Below are 12,944 nucleotides of genomic sequence, written 5' to 3'. Positions count from 1 at the left end.
GCTCCCGTTGCTCGGTCCCAGCTCCTGCCAACCTAGCAATTCGAAAGCACGTCAAGTGCAAGTAGATAAATAGGTACCACTCTTGTGGGAAGGTAAACGGCGTTTCCATGTGCTGCTCTGGTTCGCCAGAAGCGGCTTAGTCATGCTGGCCACATGACCCGGAAGCTGTACGTCGGCTCCCTTGGCCAATAAAGCGAGATGAGTGCCGCAACTCCAGAGTCAGCCACGACTGGACCTAATGGTCAGGGGTCCCTTTACCTTACAGTGGGCTTGCCTCTCCACGCACTTGCAGGCCCCTCTCTGTCTTCCATCCAGGCAAGCAGGAGGCATTTGTGACACATTCCAGCCAGGCAAAGCACTCTTGGAGGGGCTAAGCGAGGCCGGCTGTGGGGCATGGCTTGGGGAGAGTTCTGAGGGCCAGGCAGAGATCTGTTATGGAGGGCCGCATTTGGACCCCAGGCCTTCATTTCCCCACTCCTGCTCCTAGAGGTTCTGCCCCCCCCCCTCCGAACTGTTTTCAACGAAGTTCAGTTCCTTGTCATTTTGAATGTCTTTAATTGTTAATTTTTCTCACTGATAACTTCATCAAGCAAGCAAGCAAGCGGTGTGTAAGTTTTGTACACTGAATAAAGCCAGGATTAGAGCACCTTTTCCCATCAGGGAAATCCTGTTCACTCTTTCTCCAGGAAAGGGTAGTAGCAGCCTTGAAGGTGAAAGACTTGCTTTTGGAAGAACTAAAACATAAATTTGAGAGAGAGCCATATGCAAGACCGGAGTGTAATGCAACAGCCACCTGCGAACCTCGTCGACCGAACATTTTATTGGACTTGTGCTCACTTAGTGACAATCCCCTGCTCTAAAGCATGAAAGGAAACCAAACTCTGCCTTTTAAAAAAAAATATCTTCCTACCTTTTCACCTCCCTTTTTCTTTTCAGTATTCAACAGTGGAAGAAGCGGTAGCAACTCGCAACGCCCTCCATGGCGTCAAGTGGCCACAATCAAACCCCAAATTCTTATCGGCAGACTTTGCAGAGCAAGATGAGGTATGAACTGTGAGAGATAAGGCAGGATAGAGGCTGGGATTTGTTGCTCTCCATCCCCTCGATGTCTCAGGAGAGGCCTCATGCAGTAAACTGGGGAGATGGGGAGAAGGAGCCCCATTTTTTAAAAAAAAGTCTTTTCAGTTTACCTCCCCTTCTGAGAGGTACAGTGCTGGGCCCGGGGCACTTGGGGCCTTCCAGACAAGAGTGTTGCTGGATCAGTCCAGCGGCTTTCGAGTCGGCATCCTGGTCTTGCTTTGGCCGACCAGATGCCCTCTGGGAAGCCCAGGAGCAGGACCTGAGCACAGCAGCCCTCTCTGCCTCCTGTGATTTCCAGCAACTGGTATTCACAAGCATTGCTACCTCCAACTGCGGGGGGCAGAACAGAGCCATCACGGCAAGTAGCCACTGATAGCCTTTCCCCCCATGAATGGGACCCATTCTCTTGTGAAGCCCATCCAAGTTGGTGCCCATCACTGTCTCCTGGGGATGCAAGCGCCACAGTTCAGGAAGAAGTACTTTCTTCCAAACCCGTCAACTTCGTTGGATGCCCATGCCTTCTGGTGTTATGAGAGAAAGGGGGAAACTTTTCTTTACCCACTTTCTCTACGCCGCACATCATTTTATAACCTTCTATCATATTGCTTCGTCCTCACCTTTTCTTTTAAACCCCAAACCGCTAAATGCTGTGAGCTTTCTTCACCCCCTCGATCGTTTTGCTTGCCCTTCTCCAAATCTTTTCCAATTTTGCAATATCCTTTTTGAAGCGGGGCGGGCGGATGTCTGGCTGCGTTGCCCAGTGGTCAGCAGTGTTTGGATTTGTGGATTTTAGGAGACGAAGGCTCCTAAAAGTAGAACACAGGAGGAGTGTAGCATCTGAAGAGGTCGGGGCTTCTCGTGGAGAGAAAACTGAACCAAAACAGAACTCCTAAAAAACCTGGTGGAGAATTCAGACTGGACGAAACAGAAATGAATGTCTTGCTTCAAGGCATTTCCCTGTGAAACTCATTGATGTTGAAGGTTGTGGTGGCGGCCAGTGGGGGTTTTAGAGGATGGGGCCAATGTATGGAGGTTTAAGCCTGCCCAGGGATAATAGGCCTGTTGATGTGGAGTGAAAATTGAGGGTAAAGGCCTACAATTTGCGAGACAGGCATTGCCTGGCCGGTGCATTTCTCAGAGCAAGACTGCTCTATAGGGGCAGTTTATCTTTCTATTTCCATTTGTATCTTGCCCTTTGGCTCACAAGGAGCCTCCATGGCATATCTGAAGAGCCTGGTTGCTGGATCTGCCCATAGGCCCATATAGTCCGGTGTCCTGTTCTCAAGGTGGCCAAGCAGCTGCCCCAATGGGAACCTAAGTGCAACAGCCCTTCCGTTTACGTTCCCCAGTATAATGCCTCTGACAGTGGGTGAATATCCTCTGCTGATGGCCTTACCCTCCACAAATTTGTCTCCATTCTCTCTGAAAGCCACCCAGATCTGTGGCCATCCCATGGATCAAATTCCTGTGCACTGACTAAAGAAGTCCTTTCCCTGGCCTGTCTCGAATCTTCCGACACAAAACTGCTAAGTGAAACGCAATGGAATAAGTTGGGAAATGCTTCTTGTATGGTCGGAGGGCTGGGCGTTTTAAGGAAAAGCTGCCATGTGTGTCTGATCTTCTTCCTCCTCCTCCTTCTCCCCAGCTGGATTTCCACCGGGGTCTGCTGGCCGAGCGCCCCGCAGAAGCCAAGGCGGACGAGGCCCTCGCTCTCCCCGGGGTGGGCCTGGGCATGCGTGGGGAGCGCGAGCTGTCGCGGCGCTCGGAGGCACGAGAGCGGGAGGCGGCGGTCCGGGAGCAGTGGGCCGAGAGGGAGAGAGAGATGGAGCGCCGGGAGAGGACGAGGGCCGAACGGGAGTGGGACCGGGACAAGGTGCGCGAGGGCCCCCGCTCTCGGTCCCGATCCCGGGAGAGACGCCGCAAGGAGCGCCCCAAGTCTAAGGAGAAGAAAGCCGAGAAGAAGGGTGAGATATATGGGCCCACAGGGTGTGTGTGTGTAAAAATTCTTCCTTCCGTGATGGATCCAGGGCTGTGTGGGAAGGTGCAGGCAGAACACAGCCCCTTCCTTCCAACTCCACGGTGCTGTGATTCAGCCTTCCCTCTGGCATTATCAGGCTGACACATGAGTGTGACCGTGTGAATTTTTGAAATCTCTGCCTCGCCTTTCGGCAGTCGCCATTTTGAGTGGCTGAGAGCATCTGGTTGGGCCGAGGTCTTTAGGAAGCCGAGGGAAGACGGTCTGGGAAGCATCCCTTAAGAGACTGCTCTGGCGTGCAAAGTATTTAATCAATAACAACAACTATAAGAATAAAAGTGTGAGGCTGCCTTCGCCCCTCTGAGGCCTCTGCTTCCTCCTCTCTCTCTGCCAACAGAAAAGGCCCAGGAAGAGCCCCCTGCGAAACTGCTGGACGACCTTTTCCGCAAAACCAAGGCAGCCCCCTGCATTTACTGGCTTCCTTTGACAGACACTCAGGTAAGAGATGCTGTCTTTCAGGAGCGCTCGGGAAAGACAGTAATATAATTTTTTGGTGTCTGGGCTGGCAGGGAGATGGGCTGGCTTCCCCTGTCGGGTTATCCTTGTATATTATTAAGGGTGAACAAGCCAAGGAATCCAGAACGTCGGTCAAAATCTGCCCTCGCGCTCAGATCCTTTGGGACACTGGGTCAAATGGACAGCAGGAGGGTGCATACATTTCCACCTTCTCTGTGACCCTGAGGACTAGAAACTTTTATTTCTAAAGGGGAAGAGATTCCCGGGACGCAGACCAAGCAGATGCTTTATGCATCCTTTGTTTATTTGCCCAACTTCTGCTAGCCGTCGTAAAGAGCTCCTGGTCCATGGGGCTATTTCCAACCTCCCTTTTCTCGCCCGTTGTCTTCCCCTTAGTACGTTCAGAAACAGGCTGAGCGGGCAGCCAGGGCCCGGGAGCGAGAGCGCCGGCGCAAGGAGCAGGAGGCGGAGGAGGCCCGCCAGCGGGAGCGCAGCCGCCAAGCCGAGCGGGAGAAGAGGCGGGAGCACAGCCGGGAGCGCGAACGGGAGCGCCCCAACGCCACAGGAGGCGGGGCCAGCAGGGGGGGCGAGCGGAGTGGCCGGGACCGCGAGCGGCGCGAGGCAAAGGCCCGCCATAGTCGGAGCCGGAGTCGCAGCACACCTGTACAGGACAGGGGGGGGCGCCGCTGACCTATTCCAACTTCTTTACTTTGACCTTCTGCGGGGAGGGAGGGGGAGCGGTGGCGGCACTTCCTTCCCCCACCCCCTACCCCAAATCTAGCCCTGGTTTTTTGGGAGAGGACTGGGACAGCCAGGGATTGGGCTCCCCCTTTTCCAGCAGCTCTCGCGAGGAGGGAGGGGCGTGCTCGGCGGATGTCATGGCTGCGGCAGGCAGGAGGGGCCTTCCTCCTCCGAAAGTGGGGCGGTTTTTATCCCCAGCCCTCCCGCTCCCCTCTTCTCCCGGGGCCAGTTCCCTCCCCGTTCATTTGTATTTTATTTTGGGAAAATCTTTTTTTTTTATTCTGATGAATACAGGAAAAGAGAACATAATAAAGAGATGGCGTTAGTTTTATACCCGCTGTGCGTCTTTCTTGTCGGGTTGGGGAGTCGAGTTCCAGAACCTGCTCAGAGCGGGGTGCTTCTTAGCTGCCGACACACCTGTGCAAAACACACACACACACACACCTTGCTAGCAGCACACCAACAGAGCTCGGCGATTCCTGCCTCTTGTGCTAAAATAGGAAAGGGCAATTTCAGAAACGGGGGGTCAAACATCTTTTCCCCCCTCCTGGGACTACACTGCTCCCTCCTGGGGCCACGTGTCTTCCGCCTGCGCAGCCGTTAGGCAGCAGATGGTGTCTGAGAACAGAAGGCAGAGGCGCCACCACTCCTCCCAGGACCCAGATGGGCTTCACTGGTGCCTTTGAACTGTCAAGAAGCCTTGCTGGTCTCCGAACAGCTTGGGCAAGGCCCAAGAAGTGACCTCAAGCAGCCAGGGGACACCTGGATCCACCCAAAAAGAAACCGGAAGATGAGAACTCAAGTTCTTTGCTTGCTTGGATTGATTTTGGAAGTGCCTCACAAAATCTTAGGGGAAGCAAGTTCCCCCTAAGCTTATGCATGCAAATACAATAAAACTGCACATTTCAAGTTGCGTTAACCAGCTGTCCGTGGTCCACATCTTGGGTGTTTGGGTACGTAAAGCTCCAGCAAGAGAGACCTTAGTAGAGTGCAAAAATGGGAGGCAAAAGTCAATGGCTAGAACTCCCATATGCAGCATGGGAGGGGACTACAGGGGGCATCTAGCCTGACCCCATTTTGGCTGGCCGTCTTTTTGCTCCTCTCTTGGAATTGAATTTTAAAACAAGTTCCAGATATGGGATGATACGTGTTGCGAAAGATAAACTATCCCAAAAGCCTTATGTTATGAAAAGTAGTTTTGCAAGGGTTCCCTTCTGCCTTGTGGATAACTTTGCTAGATGTTTGCATTTTTTACTTGTCTGAAGAATTGCACAGTACTGGACGTCTCTGCTCCTCGTTATTTCTCAAATCAACACTTTGAGGCAAGTTAGACTTCAAAGAGACTAGTCCAAAATGTTATCTCATGAGCTTCATAAGCTCGAGTTGTGTATCTGAAGCTCCTCCACACTGTTTTGGACTAGATTACCCTCACTGGAAAAGACCCTGATGTTGGGAAAGATGGAGGGCACAAGGAGAAGGGGACGGCAGAGGACGAGATGGTTAGACAGTGTTCTTGAATCTACAAGCATGAATCTGACCAAACTGCGGGTGGCAGTGGAAGACAGAAGTGCCTGGCGTGCTCTGGTCCAGGGGGTCACGAAGAGTCGGACACGACTAAATGACTAAACAACAACAAACCCTCAACTACAGTTCTAGGAATTTGTCTGTGGGGCAGGGGTCAGCAAGGTTTACCTCACCTGGGCCGGTTCAGTCCAGCAGAAATCCCTTCATGGGCCAGATTGCACGTGCGCCCACAATTTCCGGTGTCTGCATCTGTGCAGACGCAATTTCTAGCACCGTGGATGTGATTCCTTGTGCCGCGCTGCGCCAGTTTAGCACAGCGGGCAGGTACTCGCTGAGTGGGTGGCTCAGTTCGGGGGCCGGTTTAACTACCCCCGTGGGCTGCTTGTGGCCCCTGGGCCTTACGTTGTCTACCCCTGGTCTGGGATATAAAGGCCTAAAAAGCATTTGTTAGGCATGCAATTCCCTTTGTGGCTGATAGGTGGCACCAGTGTTCCACAGCTAATTACTTAGATGGGGGAAAAGGAGAATGCAAGAACCCTCTGAAAATGTACTGCTTCCAGCAGTACAAAAACCAGAGGTGAGTTTCTATGCCTGGAAGAAACACTGTGAAGTTTTAAAAGGCTTTCTGCAGCAGTTCCTTTCGTTTAGCCGCCCCTCTGCCTTTTTCATCCCTACTTGAACCAGAATTGTAGGATTGCAAGGGGCCCCGAGGGTCATCTAGCCGAACCCCCTGCAACGCAGGAATCTCGGCTACATCATACGGGGCAGAATAGAATTTTCCCTTTGCCATTTTGGTGCACCTCCAGGGATGCTGCGGAAGATGCTCCCAGAATGCAGCAAAAGGGCCATAACATCCCGCAGCAGTAGGACATCTGCTCTGAGTGCAGAAGGCCTCCGGTTTCAGTCCCTGATGGCATCTTCGGGTAGGGCTGGGAATGTCTTATCTAAAATCCTGAAGAGCCTGTCCATCACTCTAAGGTCCCAGGGTAGGTTGGAACAATCAAAACACAATATTGCAGACAGTTTAAAACTTAATCACAGACACTGGATCCTAAAAATGTACACCTCAAGGGTGCAAATGACTATATTATAGAGATGCATCTTCACAGCGTCCTGTGGGGAGGGGCTCCACAGCTTAGGGGCTGCTGCAGAGAATAGCCTCTCCTGGGATGCCACCCCTGAGCTGCTGAGCATGGCGAAACAACAGGGCCCCCACTGCCCTGTGGGGATAGGGAAGGAGGTGATCTTTCAGGTATGGGTGGGGGCTTGAATTGGGCCTGGAAATGAATGGGTGGCAAATGTGCTAGATGAATGGTAGGCTCAAAGAATTAGAGCTGGAAGGGAGCCTGAGGGTCATCCAGACCAACCCCCTGCAACGCAGGAATCTTTTGCCCAACGTGGGGCTCAAACCCGCGACCCTGAGATTTAAGAGTGGCACAAACCAGCTTCCTATGTACAGTGGTACCTCGGGTTAAGAACTTAATTTGTTCTTCCGTTCTTCACCTGAAACTGTTCTTAACCTGAGGTACCACTTTAGCTAATGGGGCCTCCTGCTGCCGCCGCACAATTTCTGTTCTCATCCTGAGTTAAAGTTCTTAACCTGAGGTACTATTTCTGGGTTAGCGAAGTCTGTAACCTGAAGTGTATGTAACCCGAGGTACCACTGTACGCGGCTGAGCCTATTCTCCCTTCTCTCCCCCATTTACTCCACCTGTTTGCAGCAGGTGAGTGTGTGCTCTGCTTGTGGCGATGTTCAGTGTGCCAAAACTGAGCCCTTTTGACAAGGTGGGGGGGCGGGCGGCTTACAGATAGGTGGTGCCCTTTCTACGTGCTTCTCTGCCAGGTGACTAGCAGCAGTCCTGTCTCTGTGGAAAGTTGGGCGCAGTAGAGCGGCTGTGCGTGTGTGTGCCTGTGGGGCGGGCAGGGTGTGTGTGTGTGTGTGGAAGCCGGGTGGGTAGAGAGACGAGGGCTTTAGACCTTGCAGATGATTAAAGCTTTGCACACATTCCCACACCCACACGGCCGCGGTTCCTGCCTCATTCTCCATAGCAGATTGCTTGATCCACCAGATTTCCTCTTTCGATCCTCCTAACTCCGGCTCAAGCTTGGGAGGATTACATCACCTAACGGGATTTGGGGGTGGGGGTGGCCAGCAAAGAGAGGCCTAGCTGGAGAAGGAGCTAATCCCCACCCGGGGACCCTCTGCTGTTTCCCCTAGGTGCCGGTCGCAGTGGGTCCCCTGCAAATTCTCCATTAAGAGCACACAGAGGGATGCTCAGCCAACTTATAGGCTGCGGAGGAGCTTTGAAGATTTCTGCCGTCCCTCGTGTATGTATGCTACTGCGGTGGTGATAGCCTTTATTTTCTGCCTATCTGCCAGCCAGCCCCACAGCTGAAGCCCCCAAGACACACAGTGAGCGTAAGAGATCGAATTAAAAGCACAAATTTTGTCACAGAAAAGCCCGCCAATCCAGAATTTGCCCCCTTCTCTGCCAGTGGTGGTCTCTGGACTTCTTTGGCGATCACTCGCAGCCGATTAAGATTGTCTTCCATAAACACAGTCTTAACAATGAGTCCGTAAGTGACTGTGGAGGCCAATTCTGGATCCACACGTCCTTCCACAGTGGGGAAATTGGTTTCCGGGCAGGATTTGATCACGGTGTGGATTTGCCAAGCGTGCCTTCCTCTTAGCACGTCCTGAGTTTGAGTGCCTTCAAAGCCCATGACACCTTTGGTAAAGGCTGTTCTCCAACTGGAGCGCTCGCAGGCCAGTGTTTCCCAATTGTCAGCGTTCATACTACATTTTTTTTAGATTTGCCTTGAGACAGTCTTTAAACCTCTTTTCTTGACCACCAGCATTACGCTTTCCATTTTTAAGTTCGGAATAGAGTAGTTGCTTTGAAAGACGATAATCAGGCACTTGAACATCTGATGTTGAAGAATCATTGCTTCAACACTGGCGATCTTTGCTTCTTCCAGTACACTGATATTAGTTCGCCTGTCTTCCCAAGTGATGTGTAAAATTTTTCTTTTTTTAATATAATTTTTATTAAAATATTTCATTATATCAATTCCAACATCAAACAAATTTTCACAAATTTCAGTTTTTGGACTTCCACCAGCTTCTCTGTCAAACATCCATATTTTCCCATTTTTACACATTTTCTAAGTTTAATATTGCATTTTAATATTACTTTTTCAATCCTCTTTCTGTTTAACAAATATTCCTCTACCTTTCACAAAGCCTCTTTAAACCCCACCAGCGTTGTGTGTTCATCACATGTACTTTTCAGATATTCAGTAAATTTTTCCCAGTCCTCGATGAACTTGTGTTCCCGTTGATATCTAATCTTCTCAGTTAGTTTATCCAGTTCAGCATAGTCCATAAGTTTCATTCTCCATTCTTCAAGTGTCGGTATTTCTTCCTGTTTCCATTTTTGGGCCATTAATATTCTTGCTGCTGTTACTGCGTATTGAAAGAGTTTATTGTCCCTTCTATTTATTTCACTTCCTATTATTCCTAACAGAAATGCTTCTGGTTTTTTTACAAATGTATATTTCAACATTTTCTTCAATTCATTATATATCATTTCCCAGAAACATTTCACTTTCTTACACTCCCACCACATATGAAAAAAGGTTCCTTCTTTTTCTTTACATTTCCAACACTTATTACATGTCTTATACATTTTTGCTAGTTTAACCGGTGTGATATACTATCTATATACCATTTTCATAATGTTCTCTTTTAACGCAGTACATGCTGTAAATTTTATATTTACATTCCATACTTTCCCCCACTCATTCAATTGTATATTGTATCCCAAATCTTTGGCCCAATGTATCGTGATGTGTAAAATTTTTCAGAGACATTGTCGACGGAATCTTTCAAGGAGTTGGAGATGGTGTTTATAAGTGGTCCATGTTTCACAAGCATATAGTAAGGTTGGTAGTATAATAGCTTTGTAAACAAGCATTTTGGTTTCTCTACGAATGTCCCAGCCCTCAAACACTCTGCACTTCAAGCGGGAGAAAGCCGCACTCGCAGAGTTCACTTCCTGCTGTTTATCCACAGAAGATTATATTCACAGATATATTGCACCTGAACATGGAGGTTCTAATGGGATATTGATGTTAACAGGCCATAAACTGATCCCACCTTGTCTTTAAATTTGTTGATGCTGGCAGTCACAATCATATATTTCGACAGGGCCAGAAGTGATCACGGTAGCCTCTCCTTGTTATCCATTATATACCCCCTCATTTATTTATTTTATTTCATAGCTTGCCCACAGGCCTGTGTGGATTGCTTGGCCTACTGCAAAACGCAAGCGCCGAAATTGGTACGAGAAGCAGAATCCAGCCATGGGAACCATAGCTTTTGTTTTGCATAAGGTTCTGGTCCTCGTGGTGGCAGAGTTAAACATGAGTTGAGGTGACAAAAAAAAAAACCCGACGAAAGGAAGGAATGCAGGAGCAGATCTGAGCAAAGGTTTAAGAGTTTTAGGGTGGCAAATTCAGATATTTTTAGCCTGCGTTTTCTCCTCTGCCCCAGGAGCCTTGTAACTATAAAAAAACACCTCCATAAAGCAAACTAACGGTATAAAAATACTATTACAAATCAATAAACGTCTTGTTAAAAAACAGCTTATACAACACTTCAGCTCGGGCTAGGCTGCCCATTTGTTTCTGCTTTTGTTTTTCTGCTATTCTCCACACAGCGGAAACTTGTGCTGAGTGGGGCCTGTCCACTTTCTGAGTCCTCGAAGTCCTTGGGAGGCAACTGCCTCGGTGCGCATCGCGAGGCCACGGGGATTGGATGTGATAGCTGCCCTAGCCAGGGTTGGGGGTCAGGGCTTTGCTATGGGGCAAGCAGAGGCAGAGAGAGACTCCCTTATGATCCTGCCTCAGCGGAGGGGTGTGGGAACGGTTAGGCGTTGAGTGACAGCCAGCGATGGATGTGGGGGGGAAGATTCCTCTTTTCCCACGCGATTCCCCCGGGTCCTCTTTCTCCTCGCGGGTCTATTTTTATCTCTCCTCTGCTATCGCCTTTCTCCTTCACCTCTTTCTCTGGTTGTGCTGTTGTGCGTTGCGAGGCGGCTCTCGGCTCAGAGGAAGCCAGGATTGGCCAAAAAAATCCCCGCCTTGCATCTCTTGCAGATCTTGGACTCCTGACCCCGTGGCCACTTCCAAGGACCTGCCTGTCCACCCTTTCCTTGACCCCTTGCCCAATTTCCAGCCTATGCCAAAGCCTAGATCCCCTGCCCCACCCATGGCCCCCTTTATATGGGAGACTGGTCTAGTCATATCTACCAAAACTGCCCTTTGACCTTTTCTGGCTTCGGCCTAACCTATAGACACTGACCCCCTACCATGATCCACCCTCACCACCAGTGGTGTAGCGTGGGGGGTGCAGGGGGGCCGGCCGCACCGGGCGCAACATTTGGGGGTTAGGGTTAGGGGGCGCAAATCCACGGGTTAGGGGGCGCAAATTACTTGCCTTGCCCCGGGTGCTGACAACCCATGCTACGCCAGTGCTCACCACCTAAACACCCCTGGAAAGACCCACACCCCAAAATCGCCTTTCTACTCTGACCAGTGCAACTCCTCAAACTTGTCCCCGGCCCTCCATATAAGTCGCTCACCAGCCCCACACTTCTGGGGGGCGATGGCTTTTAGCCCCAGCCTGGTGTGTGCTGACAATGGTTTTTAAAAGTCTTCTCCATTTTTTAAACTTTAGGGCTTTTGCTTAATATATTTAATCTCTCTCTCTCGCACACATACCCTTCTTCTAAGTCCACTTATGGGGAAGTAGAGCTTGACCACAAGACCCCCACAAAAAACCGTGGTGAGGAAGGAACCGAAATGACCCCCATTTTTCCCAGACTGCAAACACTGGCAGGAAATGGGTTGATTCAGCTCTGAACACCCCCCCCCAAATGGATTTGCCCTCTCCAAATATTTGGGGTTTGCCCCTCTTTCCCCCCATCCCTCAGTCCACACCGCCCCCATCCAGAAGCCTCTTCCTCAGCCTTCCTCAACAGCAGAGAGCCCAGTTTCCCCCGCCGGGTTAATTACGCTATTTAAATTCCCTCAAATAATCGCAGCCAGTTAATTAAACCTCAATCGATCGTTAAAAGCAGACCAATAATGAATACGCCAGCAGCCTCGCTGGGCCTCCACGAGCGTGACTCGCAGAGCCCCCCAGCCCCCACCCCACTCCCTGCCGTTGTGACCCCCCCAAATCACCCGATGCCTTTCAGGCCTGGGCCACGCAGCACCCCAAAGTTCAAGCCCCCCCAGATCCCAATGACATCTCTCAAGCCCCATCTCTGCACCACAAACCCCAATCCTGACCCACAAAAAGCCCAATCTTCCACCTCAACCATCCTGCACACCCCCAGTCTCCCTTCTCCCCCACTTTTGTTGGGGGCCCCCAATTCCCTCATTCCTTCTTCTGAGCTGTGTTGATGGTTGACCTGCAACATTCCCACACCGATCCCGTTCTCTGATTCCCCCTCTTCTGGATTTGGGCAAGGGGGGGCGGTGGCAAGGGACCCCCCTCTTTCGTTCTGCCTGGCAGTCCGCGGGAGCGCAAGCCCCACTATCAATTTTTTAAAATGAGCCCTCATTAGGAATTCACAAAGTTTCCTTCTCGTGAATAATTCAGGGAACAAGAGAATGGGTTGAGGAGGTGGGGGGAGAAATGTGGGGTGGGGAGGTTTCTGGGAGCCCCACTTTCCAAGATCCCGGCTGCAAGAGAGGGTGGGGGTCGGGTGGGGTCTTCACAAGCATCACGGGTGCCCACCCCCTTCCCAACGCCCCGCCATTTTTCCTTGGCTCTCGCTCCCTCCCAAATAGGCCAAATTTCTGCCTCCCTCACCTCTCCTAGTCCCTTAAAATATTCAAGAGCTCATTAAAATGCAATTGCAGCCAAACAATTCATTTCGGGTGGGGTGGGGGGGTTCACACGCAGCAGGTGGGGTATTCTGGCTGAGGGAAGAGGCTGGGGCCAGAGCTGGGAGGCAGAGCTAAAGACTTGGGCGCAGGGCTCGGGTTCAAGACACCTTGTCCTCTATTCGATTGATCTCCAAATGGAGAGGTGCTG

General features: G+C 50.8%; 1 protein-coding gene across 2 annotated transcripts in view; it reads left to right on the top strand.

The window, feature by feature from the left end:
* ACIN1 (apoptotic chromatin condensation inducer 1) overlaps positions 1-4,643 on the top strand; it is a gene marked incomplete at its 5' end in the record, with an annotated part of 35,376 nt that extends 30,733 nt beyond the window's left edge. For both annotated transcript variants that reach the window (XM_083410039.1, XM_083410038.1), the window contains 4 exons: positions 937-1,044; positions 2,726-3,044; positions 3,453-3,553; positions 3,968-4,643. In XM_083410039.1, coding sequence (XP_083266165.1) covers positions 937-1,044; positions 2,726-3,044; positions 3,453-3,553; positions 3,968-4,261 — 822 coding nt within the window. In that variant the 3' untranslated portion in view covers positions 4,262-4,643. The remainder of the gene's footprint in view (positions 1-936; positions 1,045-2,725; positions 3,045-3,452; positions 3,554-3,967) is intronic.
* Positions 4,644-12,944: the final 8,301 nt, after the last annotated feature.

The sequence above is a fragment of the Podarcis tiliguerta genome, assembly GCF_965153285.1.
Source record: "Podarcis tiliguerta genome assembly, chromosome: 13".
Lineage (NCBI taxonomy): Eukaryota > Metazoa > Chordata > Lepidosauria > Squamata > Lacertidae > Podarcis > Podarcis tiliguerta.
This window is presented reverse-complemented; position numbering and strand designations above follow the sequence as displayed.